Below are 24,018 nucleotides of genomic sequence, written 5' to 3'. Positions count from 1 at the left end.
TGTTTTACATTCCCACCAGCAATGTAATGAGGGTTCAAATTTCTCTGCATCCTCATCAGCACTTATTATCTCTCTTTTGATTTTAGCTATCCTAGTGGATGTGAGTGGTAGATCACTGTGGTTTTGATTTGCAGTTCCCTAGTGGTTAATGATGTTGAGCATCTTTTCTATGTGCTGGTTGACCATTTGTATGTCTCTTTGGAGAAATGCCTATTCAAATCCTTTGCCTATTTTTTAACTGGATGTTTGTCATTTTGAGTTTTTTGTATGTATATGTATACACACACACAATATATATGTATTTTTTGGTATATTTATACAAAATGAAAAAGAAAGTAGGGACTTCCCTGGTGGTCCAGTGGTTAAGACTATGCACTTAACCCACTGCAGGGGGCATGGGTACGATCCCTGGTCGGGGAACTAAGATCCTACATGCCACGCAGTGCAGCCAAAACAAAACAAAACAAAACAAAATGTGTGTGTGTGTAACGATAGATAGAAATGTAAGAGTCAAACTTTATTTTTTGGCCTGTGGATATCTAGCTGTTCCAGCACCATTTGTTGAGGAGACTATATAAATTTGTATTAGAAAAATTAACCAGACTAGAAATTTCTATTTTTCCTTCAGCCTGAATACTTGAATAATTTACTTGAGTTTGGGATTACGTCTTCCTCATAAATTCAGATTTAACCACTAAGTGAAGATATAGAATTCACATTAGTTTTGAGTCCTTTTCTTCTTTCTAGAAAGTGGGTGATTTGTAAATGTGTGCTTTAATCACTTTCATTGTTTGCTGGAAAACAATGGAAAATCTTTTGTAAAAGGAGCTGTTTCTCCTCAGAAAAGGTGAAAACTTTCCATGTGTCAGTTAGTCTTACCTGCTCCTTAAAATCTAGGCAAGATTTGCTCTGCCCCTAAAACATAACTTCACACTCTATGGAAAGCCAGTGAACTAACTCACTCATTTGATAGGTATTTATTGAATACCTATGATGCACTAGGCACTGCTTTCTGTTCTGGTTTCTACAAATTCTTGGTAGGGGAAGAGGTGGTAGGAAGTGATAGGGTAATTTTTGATTTCATGGTTACCTGAGTCTAGCTGATTCTTTTGTATTCAGCTTTACAAAGCACTTGGTCTGAAATCTGTTCTTTGATCTCCATCATGGTATGGATTAAAATACGGGAAAAGCCCCAAGCCAACTTGAGTGCCAGAAGAAATTACCCCATTGTACTACATAGTAAACAACTAGCATGTTACAGTTGACCCTTGAACAATGCAAGGGTTAGAGGTGGTGGCCCTCTGCACAGTCAAATCCGAGAATAACTTATAGTCTGCCCTTGGTGTACGTGGTTCCACATCTGCAGATTCAACCAATGATGGATCCTGTAGTACTGAAGTATTAACTATTGAAAAAAATCCAAGCGTGGATGGACCCACACAGTTCAAACCCATGTTGTTCAAGGGTCAACTGTGTATATATCAATAAATCATTTTGTTGGACCCTCCCAATATCAAGGATTTCACAGTGGCTGTGCCTCCGACAATGGCCATCTCAGCCTCTGGCCATCTTGTTATAGATTGTCGTCCCCTCTCCCCCAACCCCATCTTTTCTACTCCTTCCAGCTGTAGAGATAACCTGGTAAACTCAGAATTCTTTTATAGTAATAGAGTGATTTATCCCTCTCCAGCCTTTACTGCCAAACTCAGCTCAAGGCCTGACTTGACTTTTCTAGAACCCATTAGGGTGCTCAGCTGAATATAAGTTACCTCCAGTCTTTTGTTACCTTTAACATGCCCCACTTTCCTAAGAAAGTTAGTAGGAGAAATATTTTTCCTTCCACATTTTCTTCACTTTCCTCTCCCAAGATGCTCTATGTTTGAGGCTTGAAGCCAAATTCTGCAGAGTGAGAGACTATAGTGTACTGTCCAAGGCATTCTGTACTCCTTTTTTTTTTTTTTAATTTATTTAATTTATTTATTTATTTATTTAGCCTGTGTTGGGTCTTTGTTGCTGTGCGCAGGCTTTTCTCTAGTTGCAGCGAGCGGGGGCTACTCTTCGTTGTGGTACGCAGGCTTCTCATTGCGGTGGCTTCTTTTGTTGCGAAGCACAGGCTCTAGAGCGCAGGCTCAGTAGCTGTGGTTCACGGGCTTCGTTCCTCCGCGGCATGTGGGATCTTCCTGGACCAGGGCTTGAACCCGTGTCCCCTGCATTGGCAGGCGGATTCTTAACCACTGCACCACCAGGGAAACCCCTGTACTCCTTTTTTAAAAGTGTCAGTCTCAGTGGGAACATGAAGCAGAAACTATAGAAGGCTTTGGTTAGAAGTGGAACTTCTGCAAAATGCTTTCAGAGATTCACCCCCAAAGTATGTTTTATAGAACACTAGTTCCTTGGCCTACCAATAGGTGTTGAGTTAAAATGATTGGTAATCTTTAGATCGGTATTTCACAGAATATAAATATATACTATAACCTCACAAATCTTACTTTCTTCAGGTGCCATTATTTTGGGTGAAATATTTCTACCACTGCCATTGAAACTGGTCTTTGAAAAGCCAGCTGGGTCCTATAAGGTGCCCTGAAATGGTCCTTTGTAGGTCAGATCAGGGTGAGAGCCTGGTCATTATCTGGATACAAAGAAGGTTTCTTTTGTTTAAATATCCTTGGTGCTGATCTAATCTGTGTTAGATGTCAGGATAATGACTACCCTTTGAGGAGGGGAGCAGATAGAGACACAGAGAACATGAAGGAGGTATCTGGGTACTGATAGTAATCAATTTTTTGATTTGGGTGCTGGTTATAATCTTCACTTGGTGAAAATTCATCATACTGAATGCTTGTGATTTCTGCTCTTCCTTGTATGTATGTTATACTTCATTAAAAGTTCACTTTAAAAATATCCTGTGTGGGCTTCCCTGGTGGCGCAGTGGTTGAGAGTCCGCCTGCCGATGCAGGGGACACGGGTTCGTGCCCCGGTCTGGGAAGATCCCACATGCCGCGGAGCGGCTGGGCCCGTGAGCCATGGCCACTGAGCCTGTGCTCCGGAGCCTGTGCTCCGCAAGGGGAGAGGCCACAACAGTGAGAGGCCCGCCTACCGCAAAAAAAAAAAAAAAAAAAAAAAAAAAAAAAAAATATCCTGTGCATTGAGCAATTTTTTTGAGCAATTTTAATATTGGATTTTTGTCAGATACTTTTTCTCAAATAATACCATGATGAAAAGTATTCCTGGATAGTAAATTCATGCAGGTTAAATTGACTACAGGGGACAGTACAGACCAGTTAAACTCTGCAAGAAAGTTATTACTGAAATTACTAGTTGGCTGTGTTGTTATATATCACTTTTAAAAAGATCACCTCTAGGGAATTCCCTGGTGGTCCAGTGGTTAGGACTCAGCACTTTCACTGCCGGGGGCCCAGGTTCACTCCCTGGTTGGGGAACTAAGATCCCAAAAGCCTCAAGGTGCAGCCAAAAAAAAAATTAATAATAAATAAATAAGCAAATAAATAAATAAGATTACTTATAAATTCTAAGAGATTGTTTCCTGAATGGTAGCCATTTATCTGCTTAAAAACTAAGTGCTTTTGAGACTCATTTTATTCTTTGACTTTATCCAAGAGGGCAGATGATTTCAATATCCTGGATAAGCACTTGCTTTGTACACAATGGTATCAGTCATTCCAGAATGGAGTTTCACAGAACCACAATGCCAGTCTAATTCTCATTCTTTTAGTAGATAATCTTTTTTTTTTCCTCTCTGAAACCTTCAAATATCTCCTCCTAATGTTCTGAAATTTCACAAAGTTGTACCTTTTTGTAGGTTATTTTTCATTATTCATTGCTCAGTATCAGGTGAACCTTCTCAATCTAAAAATACATCCTTTAGGGATGTCCCTGGCAGTCCAGTGGTTAAGACTCCACTCTTCCCATGCAGGGAACGAGAGTTCAATCCCTGGTTGGGAAACTAAGATCCCACATGCTATGCAGCATGGCCAAAAAAAAAGTTAAAAATATGTCCTTTAGCTGGAAACTTTTCTTCTGCTATTTCTTTACTTCCTCCCCCTCTTATTTCTTTATTGATTTTCATGGCATTTCTGTTGATTGGCTATTGGACCACCATGACTCAATTTTCTCTCATATTTTCTGATTTTTTTCCATTGCTTTTTGACAGATATCCTTGAATTTATTTTGCAGACCTTTTGATGAACTTGTCTACAGTCACATTTTTAATTTCCAAGAAACTGTCTCATTCTCTGACCTCTGCTCTATCATAGTAGCTTATTTTTGTTTTACAGATGCAAGAACTTATCAAATATCTATTGCGTTACTTACTAGAATCTTTCAGAACTCCTTTTTGTTCCCTGAATTATGATTATCTCTATTCATCTTGATCCTACTTTTTTATGTTATTGATTTTCCCAAAATGCCGGTAAGTGTTGGTTGTCCATTCATATTTATGAAAAAGTGTGGATGGATTACTGTAGAAAACTGGCATGGGCTTGTTTGTGGTTGCTTTCTCCACAGGTCTTTGCCTGGATGGAAGGACTGACTTCAAGCCCTCTATACTCTGAGCAGGGCCAGTAAGTTGCTAGACCTCACTTTAGGGCATACGGTCAGGGAGCAAGGGGACAAATTTGCAACTCTCTTCCCAAAATAAAAGGACTGTGTTCCTGGGGAGCCAGCCTCCCACACTTGGCCGAAACCCTGCCCAGGTGGATCTTTCAGTTTCTTTCCATAGCAGTTCTCCATTTTTATCCTGGGGACAAATGGTTTTATATTCTTGGGATGGGTCCTGGCAACAGTGGGCAGCTGACCCATTCTTTAAGAGTTCCTTTAATTAGTTTTTCTAACTGCTACTTCCCTCACCTGGCAAACCTGAAAAAAAATTGTATTACCAAGACAAAAAAAATCATTTTTATCAATTTAATTTAAAATATTAAATGTTTTAGATAATGGAAATTATTATCATTTCAATGTTAATAAATATAAATAATTACATAATAAATACAAGTAGTAAATGATTTATCTCTATTATACTAAAATGTGGAAAACTTCTTTTTTTTAATTAATTAATTATTTTATTTATTTGGTTGCACCAGATCCCAGTTGCGGCTCCAGGCCTCCTTAGTTGCAGCAGGTGGCCTCCTTAGTTGTGGCATGCAAACTCTTAGTTGCAGCATGCGTGTAGGATCTAGTTCCCTGACCAGGCATCGAACCCGGGCCCCCTGCATTGGGAGCGTGGAGTTTTATCCACTGTGCCACCAGGGAAGTCCCCAGAAAGCTGTTTTCTTAATTGAATGTGTGTTCCCACAGGTATGTCCAACTAGCAGACTTTAATGTCCTCATTATGTATAAGTTATCTAAGCATCTACCCTGAGTCCTTAAAATATAAGAAGTTAACTGTGAGGCTATATCTCTGTATAAGAGAAAGAACTTGCACAGTGAAGATCAGTGTAGAGGGCTGGCATTTCTGGTTACTGAGGTCTCTAAAACTGGTTTCCCAGAGCATCTCTGTGCTTGTACATATCTGGAAAACAATTCTTCATTGTGAATATTTTGGCCATAAAAAAATGCCATTATACATGGTTCTGCTCTTAGATTTGCCTACTACCAGTAATAATGTCTTAATCCTCAAGGAAGATTTTCCTAGGTATACTATGAGATAGAATATAATATTGGTATGTTTTTTAATGAGCACACAAAAATTTGCATTTTGAATGAATTATAACACTTGTGGTATGTGAGCTGCTTGGAGTATTTCTTTTTCTCCATTAGATTTGTGTTGGCAGACAAATTTGAGAAGCTGAGTTTTAGAGATACTGTCCAGATGATCTCCATTCCACTATAGAACAACCAACAATAATAAACTGTATATTGTTTGACAGTTTATAAACTATTTTTTATACTCTTTCATCTTTATATTTATATTTTCAACTGTATTCCCCTTGATCTTGTAGACCCCATTTTATATACAATCTAAATTCTAAGAGTAAAGTTTAAAATTGTCATAAGACAAGGTTTAGGTCCTTATTGACATTGGAAGTCCACGACTAGATTCTTCATTGAGACCCAAGGGGTTAGGCTAGGTTGTGGACTCAGCACGTGATACTAGGCCTGGTATTTAAACTGTATCTTTTTGCAGCTAAAATTACTTACGCTCATTAGACATTAAACTGAGGTATGTGGCCTTGCAATTCAAATCAGCCTTAATCTTCATTTAAAAGGGAGTAATTATTGTTTCTTAACCTCTGTCAAATAAGAGGAACTACATTGTGTTGATAATGTAGACTTTGTATTATAGAACACATTATATAATAAGAGCTTAGTACATGTTTGTGGAATTAAATAATCAGGACCTCAGTAATTTTCTTTCTTTCATCATTTTAAGCAACCTAGTTATCTTATGAATGGCTTCTTCTAATTCATTAACTGATATAAAAATTATTACCCTAAATGATGAAAGAAGATTAGAATCTGGAGTTATTTTACCAGAACTTTGTGCTTAGTCCCCTGGGTCATTTTCTACCTGTGTAGAAAATGACCAGATGTGGTGGAGATGAGCTTGTTGAATTAATTAAGCACCCTGTAAATGTTAAACCACGAGAGGACCAGAGAGTTGAAGGCTCCTGGGTAAAATACGAACATTCCATTAGCTTCTAGTGCAAAGAGGGTGAAGGAATAAGTTTTATCTCTTCTGTTAGTAAACGTCTTGAAGGCAGGAATCACCTTTTGAGTTTGTATTCCTTTTTCCCCCTTTTTATCTGGAAATAATTTCAAACTTACAGAAAAGTTGCAAGAATAATGCAAAGAACTTCATATACTTGATACCCACATTTACCACTTGTTAACATTTTTTTTTTTTTTTTTTTTTGCAGTACGCGGGCCTCTCACTGCTGTGGCCTCTCCCGTTGTGGAGCACAGGCTCTGGACACCCAGGCCCAGCGGCCATGGCTCACGGGCCCAGCCGCTCCGTGGCATGTGGGATCTTCCCGGACTGGGGCACGAACCCATGTCCCCTGCATTAGCAGGCGGACTCCCAACCACTGCGCCACCAGGAAAGCCCACTTGTTAACATTTTGCCACATACTTCAGTGTGTATTCCCTATAACAAGGACATTCACATATCAAAATCAAGAAATTTAGCATTTTGATACAGTACTATTATATAATATTCCATATTTTATATGGTACATATTCCATTTTTACCTATTGGCTCAGTATTGTCCTTCATAACAGTTTTTTTCCTAGTCTAGGATCATGCGTTGAGTTCAGTTTTATGTCTCTTAAGTCCTCCTTGATCTAGAACAACCCTCTGCCTTTCTCTGTCCTTTATGACATTGATATTTTGTACATATAGTGTCTTTGTTGTAGGTAGCTTTATTTTTTTGGCACAGAATATCAACCAAAGAATTTTTTAAAAAAACAGTTACTGGGCTTCCGTGGTGGCGCAGTGGTTGAGAGTCTGCCTGCCAATACAGGGGACGTGGGTTCGTGCCCCAGTCTGGGAGGATCCCACATGCCACGGAGCGGCTGGGCCTGTGAGCCATGGCCGCTGAGCCTGCGCGTCCAGAGTCTGTGCTCTGCAGCGGGAGAGGCCACAACAGTGAGAGGCCCGCGTACTGCAAAAAAAAAAAAAAAAACAGCAGTTACTGAATGTTTTTTGGGAGAGTCCCTTTCTTTCAAAAAGTTTATGTACTATGGGAAAGAAGTGTGTTTTTTTAGGAAAAAGAACATGTGCTTTGACTTACAGACTTAGATTTAAATTGCAGTTCTGCCACTTTTTGCCTCTGTAGCACTGGACGAGTTACTTTATCTCACTGACTCTCAATATCCTCTACTCTGGGTCTTCCCTGGCAGTCCAGTGGTTAAGACACTGTGCTCCCATTGCAGGGGGCATGGGTTCAATCCCTGGTCAGGGAACTAAGATCTCACATGCCACATGGCACGGCCAAAAAAAAAAAAAAAAAATCAATTTCCTCGGCTCTAAAAGGGTATAGATAAAGTGGTGACATAAAGAAATGAGATGAAGCATATAAACAGAGTTAGAATGGCACATAATGTATATACAGTGAATGATAACTAACAATATTCATTTCAACAGACTTCAAGTTCTGAGAGGATGACTGCTCTTGCCATATTCTGTGGTTAAATACTTCTAGTCTGTAGAAGGCAATGGAGAAAAGGCCAGGCAGTTAGTTGTCACATTTTATGCTTTTTTTTTTTTAGCTGCACCAGACCTTAGTTGTGGCACATGGGATCTTTAGCTGCAGCATGTGGGATCTTTTAGTTGTGGCATACGGGATCTAGTTCCCTGACCAGGGATTAAACCCAGGCCCCCTGCATTGGGGGCGTGGAATCTTAACCACTGGATCACCAGGGAAGTCCCTGTCATGTTTTATTCTCTACTTAGATGTAAATATCACCTAAGAATTCCTTGCATTTCATAAGTGCTGTATGTCTTCTTATCAAGGGTACGGAGCACCCTCTGAATTTTTCCTCCCATATTCAAGCTCTGCAGTGTTTGATACTTTGCAGTTGCTCTCCATTCTCCAAACTTACTAAGTACAAAATAGTAATGTTCAAGGAATCATTTACAGGGATAGCTTAGTATTTGTTTGTCAGTTGGTTTACTGACATAACCTTGTGCTGAATTCACTAGAATGCGGCATAGTCAAACCTGGTTTCTTCCACTCCAGAGTTGGTGCAAGAAACACTTGGCAGCTATTAAAGTGCTATTCTTTGCAGTTATTTGGTATAATTTGCCACGGAAGTAAATTCCAGGAGGTAATATCCTTGCTAGGTTGTACTCTAGCATGACTGAAGGAGTTCCTGCTAAGGGCCAATGGTCTCTAACCCAAGGTGATTCTCTTGGCAGCCGGGAAGACTTTCAGCGGATTCCAGAACTTGCCATCAACCCACTGGGGGACCGGATCATCAATGCCTTCTTTCCAGAGGGGTGAGTCCCTGCATTTATTGGGCTTCCTTTCTGAGGCTAATCTGGAATGTTGCTATCGGTTGGGTCATCTCAGACCATGATCCTCCTGATTACATTAGGGCTCTCTAACTCAATCATATCTAAAATATCTCTACCCTCATCCTTGTTTTAAACTTCAGATAGGTCTATTAGCCCATCTTCGAAGTTGTCTTTAATCTCTGTTTATCTTTGATGTAAAACTAAACATTTTTAAAACTTTTATTTGGAAATAATTTCAAATTTACAGTAAAGTTGCAAAATTTGCAAACAGTATGAGGAACACCTGTATGTCTTTTACCCAGAAGCATCTGTTGTATTGTTAACATTTTGCCTCATTTGTGTATGCTCTCTGTCTCAGTCCTAGCTAATAAAAACATCATTCACGGGCTTCCCTGGTGGCGCAGTGGTTGAGAGTCCGCCTGCCGATGCAGGGGACGCGGGTTTGTGCCCCGGTCCTGGAAGATCCCACATGCCACAGAGCGACTGGGCTCGTGAGCCATGGCCACTGAGCCTGCGCGTCCGGAGCCTGTGCTCCACAACGGGAGAGGCCACAACAGTGAGAGGCCCATGTACCGCAAAACAAAACAAAACAAACAAAACAAAAAAAACATCATTCAGGCCACATCATTCAGGCCATACATAATTACTACAGATTTTCTAGTAGTCACATTTAAAAAGTAAAAATAAACACGTTAAATTAATTTTGGATAAGCAAGTTAAATTAACTTTGGCAATATATATTTTATTTAACCCGATATATCCAAAATATTCAATGTTATCAATATTTTTAAATTATTATTATATTGTATATTTTTCATATTAAGTCTTTGAAATCTAGTGTGTAATTTATACTTAGCAACCTATCAAGTGCTGTAATAATATTAATATGAAATATTATGTATTCTTTTTTTCCAGCTTTATTGAGATGTGACTGACATATAACATTGTATAAGTTTAAGGTGTACAACATAGTGATTTTATATATGTATATATTGAAAAATGATAGCACAATAATATTAATTAACACATTCATCACCTCACATAGTTACTTTTTTCTTTTTTTTCTCTTTTTTATTTTTTAGTTACTTTTTTCTTGTGATGAGAACTTTTACCTCTCGTTAGCAACTTTCAAAGATACAATTCAGTGTTGTTAACTATAGTCACTTTGCTGTACATTTCACCCCCAGAATGTATTCATCTTATAACTAGAGGTTTGTACCCTTTGACCACCTTCATCTATTTCCCTCATTACCTATTGTATTCTAATATATTACGGATATTCCAATTTTATCAGTTTATCCAACAATCTTTCTAGCATGTCCCCTTCCTCCAGTATAGGCTCCCAGTCTGGCTCAGTTGTCATATCTCTTTAGCCTCCTTTAATCCAGAACATTACTTTACTTTTCTTTTATGACATCGACTATGGATATGTTCCCCTACCACACACACACTTTCTCAAACAGATTTAGGTTTGTGTAATGTAAAACTAGGCTTTTGATATGCTTCACTAACCTAATACACTGCCTTCAAAGTGCTGAGTCAATATTTAATGATTCAATTAGGTACCTTTTCCTGAATAAAGCTTATCATATAATCTTGTTTTAAGTAATCTCTTTAACAATGTCTTCCTGGTTCCTTGTGACTTGTTTATATGACCCAGAGGACTTTAAAATGTTATATGTTTGCCAGTTCTTAATAATGAGACTAAGTGTCAGTGAGTACACCATCAGATAAAATGCGTGGAGAGGAAATTTTAGAACTCTGAATTAAGAGCAAAGGAATTTGCAAGTTGAGAAGACGGTCACTCAGTAAATTTGAGTGACAGTCAAAGGGGAAGACTAGCAGCCAGTTCATGTGAAGATAAGACTCAATCAGACTGAGACCTGCCCTTTTCAGATTCATGTTGACCATGAGTAATCACTTACACTTCCTCATTTCCTGATTTTTTTTTTTCTCTCCCTGAAATGCCCTGTTTGTTTCAGGTGTGGTTTTAGTGCTGAATTCTTGCCTTTTTTCACTTCCTTTTTTTAGCCCTTGCAGAGAACTGTTCAGAGATAACTTTCACTGCTGTTTTGTATCCAAACCTTTTGCAATGAAAAGTAAACCCCGTAGAGTCATTTTGCCAGCTTTTTTTTTAGCGTTCCTTAGTCACCATTGATTATTTGAAGAAGCAGCTTGTGGAAAGCTGTTTTATAAAGGCCAGACCACCTTTGCTGTGACTACAGTGTTGTCTGTCATCCTTTTCACTGATCTCTTTCTTGCTAAGGACACAATGTGTGCTGATGTACTTGAGGTATATATGAGGAGGCTGAGGATGGCGCTGGACTACACTACTCGGCTCTTAGCACGCTGCACCTCTGCTTCTTGCTCAATCAGATACAGATATTTGGCTTCTGGGTTTTTTGTTTTTCTCTGGTCATATTTAGGTTCAATTTGTTTTTAAAGAATGAGATTTGAAAGTAGGACATTGGTATTTAGTTCCCTTTTACTCAGAGACATGCCGATAATATATGTACTCATTTATCTGTTTGTTCTAGCATGTGACTCAGATCTTATTACACATTCCTTGATTCCTTAGCTCTTACTCGAATTTTTTAGAGATAATGCTCCATTAGCAGTATAGCTACCTTAAAGAATGAAAGGTCATTCCTTTGAGTACAAGTGGCTCACAAGCTAGCCTTTGAACTCTACCTTTAAAAGGTCTCTGATCTCTGTGTTGGCTGGCACTTAGGAGACCCGACATACCACATCTATTCAATGGGGGCAAAGACTCAGATGTATTTTTAAGTAGCCACAGGAACCAGGCAACCTGTTCTTTCCATGACTGTCTTAGATAAATAACTATGTCACATGGGACATTCTTTCTTAATATTAAAAACATTCTTTATTCATTCAAGTTTTAGAATTATTTCTTATAGGGTTACTGATTAGCCTGTGGTGTGATAAAAAGATTTTCTCTCATCTTAAGTACCCAAAAAGCTTTATACACAAAGAGGTCTTTCAAAACATTATGAGGAAAATATCTATCCAATTATGAGGGAATAATAAAATCATGATACAGCCACACAATTATTATGCAGATGGTTAAAATGTTTCAAAGTGTTTATACTGATCGTAGACATACCTAAAAGTTTAAAAAAAGCAAGCTACAAAATTATGCAGTATGTTCACAATTATCCAAAAAACATAGAAAAATTACTGGGAGATATATTAACAATGATTGTGATTGATTGGTAGAACTAGAAGTAGTATTTTTCTCTTTTCTTTTTATCAAATTTCCATAACTGTGTTTATTGCTTCTATAACTAAATAAACTTTATTTCAAAGGGAGCTTTTACATAATATGCCTTAACGTTAAAATATCACTACGTACATGTGACTGCAGGGGAGACATGAGAGGTGGTTAGGGAGACACTGGGTTGAAATGACCTAACTTGCTGTTTGCTGCAGAGTCTGAAGCCAGTGAGTTCAAGTTCTGGCTTGTCTGATAGAACAGCCCTGCTGCTACTTAAAATCCTCTTTGGGAAAAGAGAAGTAAATTCTATAGGTAACTGACTCTGGTAAGTCCTGTTACCTCTCTAAGTCTGGTTAATAATTTGTAAAGTAAGAATAAAACCTCACAGGCTTGTGGCAAGACTTAACTGAAGATATTTTATGAGCCCTAAAATACCATGCGTATGGAAAGAGACCTCATTAAATGGACTTTCAGGCCACTCTAACTAAACCTGTTAATGTATTGAATTCATAAGAAATAATCGGGCTTCCCTGGTGGCGCAGTGGTTGGGGGTCTGCCTGCCGATGCAGGGGACGCGGGTTTGTGCCCCGGTCTGGGAGGATCCCACGTGCCACAGAGCGGCTGGGCCTGTGGGCCATGGCCACTGGGCCTGCACGTCCGGAGCCTGTGCTCTGCAACAGGAGAGGCCATGGCAGTGGGAGGCCCGCGTACCGCCAAAAAAAAAAAAAAAGAAAAGAAATAATCACCTTGCCTTCACTGACAAGATGTTCTTTTTGTTATCTTTCCTGATCAGAGAGGACCAGGTAAACTTCCGCGGATTCATGAGGACCTTGGCTCATTTCCGACCCATTGAGGATAATGAAAAGAGCAAAGATGTGAATGGACCAGAACCACTCAACAGCCGAAGCAACAAACTGCACTGTAAGGAGATAAAGTCTTCTGGCTTAAAATATTTGCTTTTCATTTCTCACAAATCATTTATTTACTCATTCATTCACTGAACAAGCATTTATTCAAACATAGTGGTTAAGAGCTCAGACCCTGGAGCTAAACTGGCTGGATTTGATTTAATTTAATTAATCTATTTATTTTTGGCTGCGTTGGGTCTTCATTGCCATGCACAGGCTTTCTCTAGTTGCGGCGAGCAGGGGCTACTCTTCGTTGCGGTGCGCGGGCTTTTCATTGCGGTGGCTTCTCTTGTTGTGGAACACGGGCTCTAGGTGCGCAGGCTGCAGTAGTTGTGGCACACGGGCTCTAGAGCACAGGCTCAGTAGCTGTGGCGCACAGGCTTAGTTGCTCCACAGCGTGTGGGATCTTCCCAGACCAGGGATCGAACCCGTGTCCCGTGCATTGGCAGGTGGATTCTTAACCACTGCGCCACCAGGGAAGTCCCAACTGGCTGGATTTGAATCCCAGCTCTGCCACTTTTTGGCCCTGTGTCTTTGGGCAAGTTACTTAAAATCTTTGGGCCTCAGTTTCCTTTTCTGTAAAATAAAGTATTAAGGGGTTTCAAACAGGAAAGTTTGAAGGCAATAAGAGTTAGCTGCTAATATATCCTGTGTGCCAGGCACTGTGATAAGTGCTAGAGTGACAACAGTGAGAAAGACCCATCTCACCTTAGAATTTGATAGATACTGGGATGTGACTTAAGTAGGGGTGGACAGCTAGGTTAGTGCAAGACTTAATTTTTGTCCCCATGCCTCTTGCCGCCTTTCCTTGGATACTTGTTAGATTTCCCTCTGCCCTTTGTTGGTTCATGTATGATATTGCCTAATCCCTTACAATACTTTTACAAGAAATTAAAATTAAATTTCTCTTTTCATTCAACACAAGTTGAAACTGAAATTGTATTGAACTGGGGATTTCCCTGGTGGTCCAGTGGTTAAGACTCTGCGTTTCCACTGCAGGGGGCATGGGTTCGATCCCTGGTCGGGGAACTAAGATTCTGTATTCCATGTGGCGCAGCCAAAAAAAAAAAAAAGAAAAGAAAAGAAATTGTATTGAATTGATTGAGCCTGAGCTTCTCTTGCTTGGGTGCACAGTGAAGTCTATGAAGCCACAGAATAAATGGGGCCCATCAAGTTTTTTGTTTTTTTTTTTTAATTAATTAATTTATGCCCATCAAGTTTTTACTGAACGATTTAAAGAAAAATTAAAAGCTTTCTTAATATTGAAACCAATATAGATAAACTATAGAATATAATGCCAAATTTACATACATTTGAAAGATAGTACATGAAACATAAACTTTTAATTTGTAGCGCTTGGGCCATATCCCCAGATCTCCCTTGCTTATAGGAGTGTGAGTTCACTCTGTTAGTATTTCAGGTAAAGAGTTTGAGAAGTACTAAAATAAGTTTTGTTGTATAAGACAGGGAAGATTTTTGAACCAAAATAATAAAACACTGCTTTTCTTTACCACAATATCATATACCTTAATGAAGAGTGGAAAATTTAAGTGCAAAGAAAACTAAATATAAAAGAAAACAGAATTCTAATGAATTGTTCTCAAATTTATTGGATACTTTATGTTTATTAGTGAATTTCACTTTCTTCTTTCAAGACTAAATACTGTTTGAGACAAACCCTTGTGTCTTAATGTCTTATGAGTTTTAGTATATATTTATTACATGTTTGCCTGATGCTGGCATTAATGTAGTAGAAATTTTCTCATTTAAAATGTTGTCAGACCAGGAGTTGATCAGTAATTGAAAAAGTCAGCTAAAGCATAGAATCATAGAAAAGGATACATGGCTTAACATTTTAATTTACCTTATATTATTTAAAAACACATTCACTGGCCAGTCTTTAGATGTAGGACCAAGAGTTGTTTTGTTTTGTTTTGTTTTGTTTTGGTAAAGTTCTGCTGATGGGAGGTGTGTGACGTTTTTGTGTAGAACACATCTATAATGTATAGTCTAAGGTTTCTAGTTGCAGTTTCTTTTCAGTGGAAAGAGAACTTAAGGGTACTTATAAAGCATTCTGAGAATAGAATCTTCCTGCTGTTAACATTTTTTCCTTGATCTTTTGCAGTTGTCCTGCCACACATACTTTAGCAACAGTTTGGTGGGGTTTTTTTTCTTCAGTGCCTTAATATTGAGTCTTTCAAAAGCAGTCAATCTAATATTCATTTAAAAAATAACTTTCTGGGCTTCTCTGGTGGCTCAGTGGCTGAGAGTCCACCTGCCAATGCAGGGGACGTGGGTTCGTGCCCCGGTCCGGGAAGATCCCACATGCCACGGAGAGGCTGGGCCCGTGAGCCATGGCCGCTGAGCCTGCGCGTCCGGAGCCTGTGCTCCGCAACGGGAGAGGCCACAACAGTGAGAGGCCCGCGTACCGCAAAAAAAACCCCCAAAAAACAAAAAAAACAACTTTCTTTTCACACGTTTCACTTCCTATAAAATTATGTAGTTTTATGAAAAGTACAAATAGCACAGTTCTAGGACAGTTGACACACCTGATTCTCGGTAAGCATACAACTCAGCAGGTGGAGTAGACACTCCAGAGTTGCCCATTGGTTACAACTATGCAGTGTGCTGCCATATCAGCTAGAACGATTTGCAGAGGGGAGGGGGAGCATCTGTGAATCCAGTGAGTTGGTTAAGAAGACAGTTAAGAAACATTGTGTGCTAGGGACTTCCCTGGTGGCGCAGTGGTTAAGAATACGCCTGCTAATGCAGAGGACACGGGTTTGAGCCCTGGTCTGGGAAGATCCCACATGCCGCAGAGCAACTAAGCCTGTGTGCCACAACTACTGAGCCCACGTGCCTAGAGGCCGCACACTGCAATGAAGAGTAGCCCCTGCTCGCCACAACTAGAGAAAGCCTGTGCGCAGCAACGAAGACCCAAGGCAGCCAAAAATAAATAAATAAATTTATAAAAAAGACAACATTCTGTGCTCTACGAAACTATGCTTGCTTTTCTAATCCAGGATTAGAGGAGGCTTTAAAGGTTATCAGGTATAACACAGACCTGTTACCTGAATTCCCTCTACAGCCTGGGCTCTACTTTTTTCAAGTCACGAATTCCCTTGGCAGTCTGGTGAATCCTGTCGACCCCATCTCGGAATGTTTGTGAATGCATAAAATGAAATACATAGGATTATAAAGGAAACCAATTATATTGAAATACAATAAACAAAATGTCAAAACAACTTTGTGATACAGTAATAAAGGTGTTTATTATACACTAAATAACAGGATGTGACATTGGAGCCCTGTGGCTATGGAGCAGCTCTGTATCTTGAATGTGGTGGTGGTTACATGAAACTACATAGGTGATAAAATTGCATAGAACTACACACACATGCACATACACACATGGTGAAATCTAAATAAACTCTGTGGATTGTACCACTGTCAGTTTCCTGGTTTTCATGGTGTATTATAGTTATGCAAGATGCTACCATCAGGAGAGGCTGGGGTGAAGGGTATATGCAAAGTCTTGAGGAGATATTTGTACACTCATGTTCACGGTGGCATTATTCACAATAGCTAAAACAAGAAAGTAACCCAAGTGTTCATCAATGAGTGAATGGATAAGCAAATTCATTAATACACATTGACCCTAAAGAAAATATTCCAGGTAGCATTAGGGGATTTGGTAGTTACTTAGAGTATCAGTGAGGATGCCTTCAGCTGACTCAGCTGACTTCAACAGTAAGGAGATGTATTACCTCACTTTACGAGTGAGGTGGGGCAAGCGTCAGGGTTGATTGTGTTGTCAAGGACCCAGGTTTTTCCTATTGCTCTGCTCTGCCATCCTTCGGGTCTGTTTCATCCAAAGGCGTGGCTCCTCATGGTCACATGGTGGCTTTCAGTGGCAGCTGGGCTATGTGCTTCCCTATTCATATCTGATAGTGGGGAAAGAAAGACAGAGACAGAGAGACAGAATGCCCCCTGAAGCCATGGATGAGCTTCTTTTAGGAAGGAAGAAGGCCTGAATGCCACCGAAATGGCAGACTTTAGGGTGAGATAGAATAGTAAGTGCTGTGCAAGTTATGCATGGTTTTTACCATTACTTTAGTCTTGGCTTTCAGATCAACTTTTATAGGAAGCTGAACATGAATTAGAATTCTGTTGCATCCTATATGTTAGGATCACATTCATGTAAGTAGACCAGTGAAACCAGAGCTACAGAGGAGTCCTGGATGTCTTTTTCTCTGTCTGTATTTTGGTTTTCTCTGAATTTCCCACAGAGCTGTGGAAGCAGCAAGACGGCGCTTCTTGTTGTAGACTGAGAGCAACTGAACATCGTACACCTAGACCACTAAGGCAAATTTGTTTATAGTCCATCTTCCTCAGAGAATAGTCTCTTCAGGGACTCTGAGAGCATGCTTTGTCCTATTTCTTTTTTATACCACAGTGAAAGAATGTCAAGGACAATCAGCAAGGCTGAACTGTACCTATGTAGGCACAGGCTCAAGCACACATAGTACTACTCTCTGTTTGTCTCCCAGGAATGGTTCCCTTATTGTTCTCCTCTTCAGGTCAGTGAGGTTATAAAGTCTGATGTGGAAGGTACAACCCATCTTAGAATGCTCCAGGGCATGGTAAGCTTCCTTTTTGATGTTCTAATTGTCCTCTTAAATAGTTTAAGTTTTTTATAACACATAATGAGTAATGTGGGAAATGAGTCTGCATGAAGATACTTTATCTGGACGATAAGGAATATTGGTGATGTGGACTTTGCGAGAGTAGCCAAGAAGAAACTGAGCAGCATTATTCACAACAGCCAAAAGGTGGGAGCAACCCAAGTGTCCGTCAACATGAATGGATACACAAAATGTGGTATATACATACAATGAAATATTATTCGGCCTTAAAAAAGGAAATTCTGTCACATGCTACAACATAGAAAAATTTACTTATGCTAAATAACAATAAGCCAGACACAAAAGGGTGAATATTATTTGATTCCTCCTCTATGAGGTTCCTAGAGTAGTCAAATTCATAGAAAGTTGCCAGGGCCTAGAGGCAGGGGGAAATGGGGAGTTATTAATGGGTCAAAATTTCAACTGGGGAAGATGAAGAAGTTCTGGAGATGGATGGTGGTAATGGTTACACAACAGTGTGAAAGTACTCAACTGTACACTTAAATTTTATGTTTATTTCACTATAGTGTTGTTTTTTTTTTTAAGAAGTAACCGTGATTAAAATGTAAAGGTTTGACTGAGATCATTCATTTGGTCTTTCATTAAGCAAATGTTTGAGCAACTCCTGTATGCCAGGCACTGTTTTAGGCCTAGGATACAATGGTGCATAAATCAGATAAGGTCTTTGCTTTCAGAGATCTTACAATGTAATAAGGGAGATAGACTATATGGAAAAAGACAAACGAATAAACAGGATTTATGATCGTGGCACGTTCTGTGAAGGAAATGAATAGGTAAGATGAGAAAGCGATGGGGGAGGGTGTCACTGCTTTAGAATGAGTGGTCAGGGAAACCTCTCTGAGGAGTTGAAACCCTAAGAATGAGCCAACCATGCCAAGAATAGCAGAAGAGCACTCCAGGCAGAGGGGACAACTGGTGTAAAGGTCCTTGGGTAGAAATGAGTGCTTGGTGTTCAGAGAACAAAGAAGCATTATCAAGAAAGGAGTGAGTGGTAGGAGAGGAGGGCAGAGAGGTGACGGTGGGTAGATGACACTGATTGAGCTCTTCCTGTGTGCCAGGCACTGTTTAAAGTGCCTTTTGTGTACTAACTCATTCAGTCCTCACAACCCTATGAGGTGGATTCTGTTACTCTTATTTTGCACCTCTTGGGCAACTGAGACACAGAGAGATTAAGTAACTTGCTCACGTAGACATAGCTAGTAAGCGGTCAGGCAGGACTAGGCAGAGTTAGAGTCTTTTTTTTTTTTTTTTTTTTTTTTGCGGTGTGCGGGCCTCTCACTGTTGTGGCCTCTCCCGTTGCGGAGCACAGGCTCCGGACACGCAGGCTCAGCGGCCATGGCTCACGGGCCCAGCCGCTCCACGGCATGTGGGATCTTCCCAGACCGGGGCACGAACCTGTGTCCCCTGCATCGGCAGGCGGACTCTCAACCACTGCGCCACCAGGGAAGCCCAGAGTTAGAGCCTTAACCACTGTACTGTATTGCTCTGCTGTCAACATCAGGAGCTCAGAGGAGGTGTCCAAGCTGGAGATGCACATTTGGGAGTCATCAACATTAGATGGCATTTAAGGCCCTGGGACTGGAGCTGAGAGATCACAGCTCTGGAGACAGGCGAGTCCAAGTCTCCTGGATTAAGGATGGGGGGAAAGGGAGAGGAGGAGAGGAAAGAGAGAGAAGCTAACAGAATGGCTCAGTCATTTGGCATTTGACCATTCATTATCTCGGGGAAAATGCTGGTTCTGCTGGTTCAGGACCAGAGCTGAGTGACAGGAATCCACGTCAGTTCAGAAATAACCACTGTTGCTGTAGTTTTTTCTAAAAGATCCTATCGTGTGATCGCTCTGGTTACCCCTCTGCTGGTGTCTTAGTCTGCTCAGGCTGCTATAACAGGATACCATAGACTGGGTGACTTAAGCAGACATTTCTCACAGTTCTGGAGACTGGACTCTGAGATCAGGGTGCCAAAGTAGTTGGGTTCTTGGTGGGGGCCCCCCTTCTGGTTCAAAGTCTTCTTGCTGTATTCTCACGTGGGGAGGGAGGTGGAAACAGAAAGAGAGAAGGATAAAGAGATCTCCTGTCGCCTCTTTTTATAAGGGCATCATGAGGGCCTCACCCTCATGACCTAATCTAACCCTAAATACTTCCCAAAGATTCCACCTCCTAATAGCACATTGTGAATAAGTTATGGTTCCAACATAGGAATTCTGGGGGAGACACAAACTTTCAGTCCATTGCAGTTAGGTTTCAAAAATTAGCTTTTCAGCTTTCTGTAAATACTTTGGCAGAAAGGGATGTAAGTGTTTATTACAGTTACCCCCCAATTAAGAAATTCAGAAACAGATGTTTATGGGTTATATAGCAAACAGATTTCCATCGCAAAATCTTTAGTAAATAACACATTTTATGGTATTTTAGAAAGATGACAGCATATGCAGAAGAGTGTGTGTGTGTGTGTGTTTAGTTTGGGGAATATATATATTTTTTTCCATTCATCTGTTTTATTTTTATTTTATATTGGACTATAGTTGATTTACAATGTTGTGTTAGTGTACAGGTGTACAGCAGAGTGATTCACTTATACATATACATATACCTATTCTTTTTCAAATTGGGAATATATTAAACACACATTCCTTTAGGAACACTTATGATCCTTGTCTCCTTCCCCTTGGAATCCAAACTTCCTAAGCATATACAGTCTCAAATTTGATAAAGTTAGTTACTCAACTAACCAAATTAAAGAAAACAGACAAACATCAGAGAACGTCTCTCCTAGTGACTCCCCCTTCCAGAATTTTAATATTGTGCCTTACGAAAAGTAAATTAGATTTTTCTAAAAGTTTTTCTTAGACTTTTAGTGGACTCAGCATGCCCCCCCTTTTTTTTCTTTCGGTGGAGGCAAGGAGTAATGTTTAAACTTTTATATATTCATCCATGTTCTCTTGCCCTTGTACCTAGTATTAGCTCTGCCTGGAATGCCACCCTTCATCAGATTTCTGTTTGTCTTTCAAGACCTTGTTCAAATGTTGCTTGAACCAGAAAGGCACATCTGCTATATGCTTTGTTCCCTGGTATTTCATATGTATGATAGCACTTGGACTGTATTAAAGTGCATAGTGTGTGTTGCTTTCCTCTACTAGCCTGTGGGTTCCAAGGACCAGATCTAAATCTGTATATCTTAATAACTCTGAAGCTGGATTTGGGCCTTTTAATATTGGCAGTACCTACTGAAAACCAAAAATCTTAGTGGCATACTTGAAATGATTCAAAACTACAGTATATTCAGCTATAATTATAAGGTAGTTACTTCCTCAGTGTGATTTGTCACAGTGCCAAAAAGTCATCCAGTGTTACCATACTTTTCACTTGGTGGCCCTTCAGGAAAATGGCACTGTCTGAATGATTTTTGCTCTTCTGAATTCTCTCAGATATCCTAGTTTCTAAAAGACTTACCTATTGTTAAAGAGGGAGAAGCATGAGAAGGCCAGGACATTATCAAATTCTTGGCATTTGTTTGACACTGAAGTTCTTTACCTTCAGGATTCCCAAGTAGTTGAGGATTATTTGAAATTTGACGTGAATTTGCTGAAGTGGTCATTTTTCCAGAGTAATACTTTGTGTAGTCAGCTGTTTGGTTGCCTCTGTGGCTCCTATTGTTGGCTCCCCCTGAGTGCGGTGCACGGTAGACTTGGGCTGTGTGAGATGGCCTAACTGACAGAGCCACTTACGGGTTTTGGATTTTTTTTTAAACATTCTAAGTTAAGAAAAAGGACATTCTACTTATTACGTTATTGATTTGTGCAATAAAGGGCCATACTTCATCCAAGCTAGGATGCCATCAATTATGAGATGCATCCCAGTTTCTTAAATGTTACAATGTCTTTAAAAGCTGTACAAGTAATTGCACTTGCTCTTGGAAAAACTATTAATTCATTGTCAGTTTTCTGTTAGGTGTCCTTTATATATTTAGTTCCTTGAGAAGGGGCAAAACACTATTGAATTTCCACTAAATTCTTGTTTTTTCCTACCAGTTGCTTTTCGACTGTATGACTTGGATAAAGATGACAAGATCTCCCGTGATGAGCTGTTACAGGTATGTGGGAGAGTTCCCATGCACACGAATAACTTGTGTTTGGGCCCTGCCGGCTTATTCTTGTGGACAGGAATTGTTCTTTCCTTGAGTAAGCATTTATTTAACACCTGCTGTATGCAGAGTCCTGTCCTAGATATAAAGCAGAGCAGATGACCTGGGGAAACTTGAAATGGCTCCTTGAGTTCTCACAGATGTCTCCACTATTTAAAAGCTAACTAAATGTCATTTAAGTGCAGACTGGCACTAAAATATGTGAGATGATTTAGATCAGATAGTTCATTTATTGTCAGCTTATTGGTAATTCTGATGACACGAAAGTAAATGCTGCTGTTACGTATGTCCTTAGGCCTGATGTAAGAGTCAAGGAACTGCTGCTGGGACAGTGTAGCTGAGCCACTACTCACTCGCCTTTGTTGCTCCCCCTAGATAATTCCCTGTTCTAATAGCAGTGACTGGCATTTCATCCTATTAGCATTGCCGTTCTCTTTCTCCCCGCTCCCCTTTCCCTAAATACAAGCTTAGGTGGGGAGAAAATTCTCCTTTTTTCTTTTCTTTTTTTAATATTTATGAATCTTGAGGGGCTTCTGGTGGTCCAGTAGTTAAGAATCCACGCTTCCACTGCAGGGACACAGGTTCGATTCCTCATCAGGGAACTAAGATCCTGCATGCTGCGCGGTGTGGCAATAAATAAATAAATAAATAAGTTAATTAATTAATTAATTAAAGGTATTTTAAAAAATATTTATGAATCTTGAGGACCCTAGGGGCTAACACATTCAGGAATTTCCATGGGGAGATTTCCCTATTTCAAGATAAAACTAAAAAGTAAAGTGGTTTCTACTCACCCTGAAGTAAGTCTGAACTCATTGCCTTGAGAAGTCTTCTAAGTTGAGGTTAAGGACCAACCCAGGGTACTCCTACATTTCTGTGTCTGAGTAAAAACCAAAACAGTCTGCAGGTCAATGATAGTGTCCTTTGCTTTTGAATTGGGGACATCTTTCTTTCTTTTTTTTTTTTTTTAAATAAATTTATTTATTTAGTTTTGGCTGTGTTGGGTCTTTGTTGCTGTACGCGGGCTTTCTCTAGTTGCGGCGAGCGGGGGCTACTCTTCGTTGCGGTGCGTGGGCTTCTCACTGCGGTGGCTTCTCTTGTTGCGGAGCACGGGCTCTAGGTGCTCGGGCTTCAGTAGTTGTGGCACACGGGACTCAGCTGCTCCGCAGGATGTGGGATCTTCCCGGACCAGGGCTGGAACCTGTGTCCCCTGCATTGTCAGGCAGATTCTTAAGCACTGCGCCACCAGGGAAGCCCTATAGTTGCATGTTTTTATCCTCTGGCCCAAATCTAGCTGCCAGAAAGATATTTTTTGGAGTGGAAGGTTGATTTGTTTTCTATTATTAGGATAAAAAAGCCTGTGGCAGGGAGTGGGGAGGAGATCATATGGCCAGAGTGCCAGTCAGTGACTAGGGTGTTCCTCAGGCCTGAAATGACTTTAGGACAAATGTGCTCAAGGGTTGTTGAGGTGTCAGAGAACTAATTTTACCCTAGCAAGAAGAGGATTTGAACATTTTACCAAAGTTTACTTTTCTAGACACTGCCATTTCTAAAACATTTGGTAATATGTAGTTCTTAATTATTCAGTTGGTATTAAAAAGTTTGTTCTTGGGACTTCCCTGGTGGTCCAGTGGTTAAGATTCTGCTCTTCCACTGTAGGAGGCTCAGGTTCAATCCCTGGTTGGGGAACTAAGATCCCTTCCACACGCTGTGAGGCACAGAATAAGATAAGATAGGATAAGATAAGAAAATAAAATTTCTGGTTGAACTTTTGGGGGTGATGGATATGTTTATTATCTTGATCGAGGTGATGGTTTTACAAGTGTGAACATATGTCAGAACTTATCAGATTGTACATTTTAAATGCGTACATTTTACTGTATATCAATTATGCTTCAGTAAAGATAGTTGCTAGACTCATTTTATGAGGCCAGCATAACTTGGACATGAAAACCTTGTAAAGACTGTAGGAAGAAAATTACAGCGCAGTCTCCTTCACTCACATAGATATAAAAATCCAAAACAAAATATTAATACGTCGAATCCAACAAT

At 40.0% G+C, this 24,018-nt stretch overlaps 1 protein-coding gene across 1 annotated transcript in view; it reads left to right on the top strand.

Annotated features, from left to right (window-relative positions):
* Positions 1–24,018, top strand: part of CHP1 (calcineurin like EF-hand protein 1) — a gene marked incomplete at its 3' end in the record, with an annotated part of 36,621 nt that overhangs the window by 10,102 nt on the left and 2,501 nt on the right. Inside the window, exons 3-5 of the mRNA XM_079700442.1 lie at positions 8,876–8,956; positions 13,003–13,130; positions 21,854–21,915. Of these exons, the coding sequence (XP_079556568.1) occupies positions 8,876–8,956; positions 13,003–13,130; positions 21,854–21,915 (271 nt within the window). The remainder of the gene's footprint in view (positions 1–8,875; positions 8,957–13,002; positions 13,131–21,853; positions 21,916–24,018) is intronic.

This window comes from Hyperoodon ampullatus (genome assembly GCF_949752795.1).
Source record: "Hyperoodon ampullatus genome assembly, chromosome: 3".
Classification (NCBI taxonomy): Eukaryota; Metazoa; Chordata; class Mammalia; order Artiodactyla; family Ziphiidae; genus Hyperoodon; species Hyperoodon ampullatus.
The sequence above is the reverse complement of the archived record's forward strand: the minus strand, read 5'-3'. Positions and strand labels throughout refer to the sequence as shown.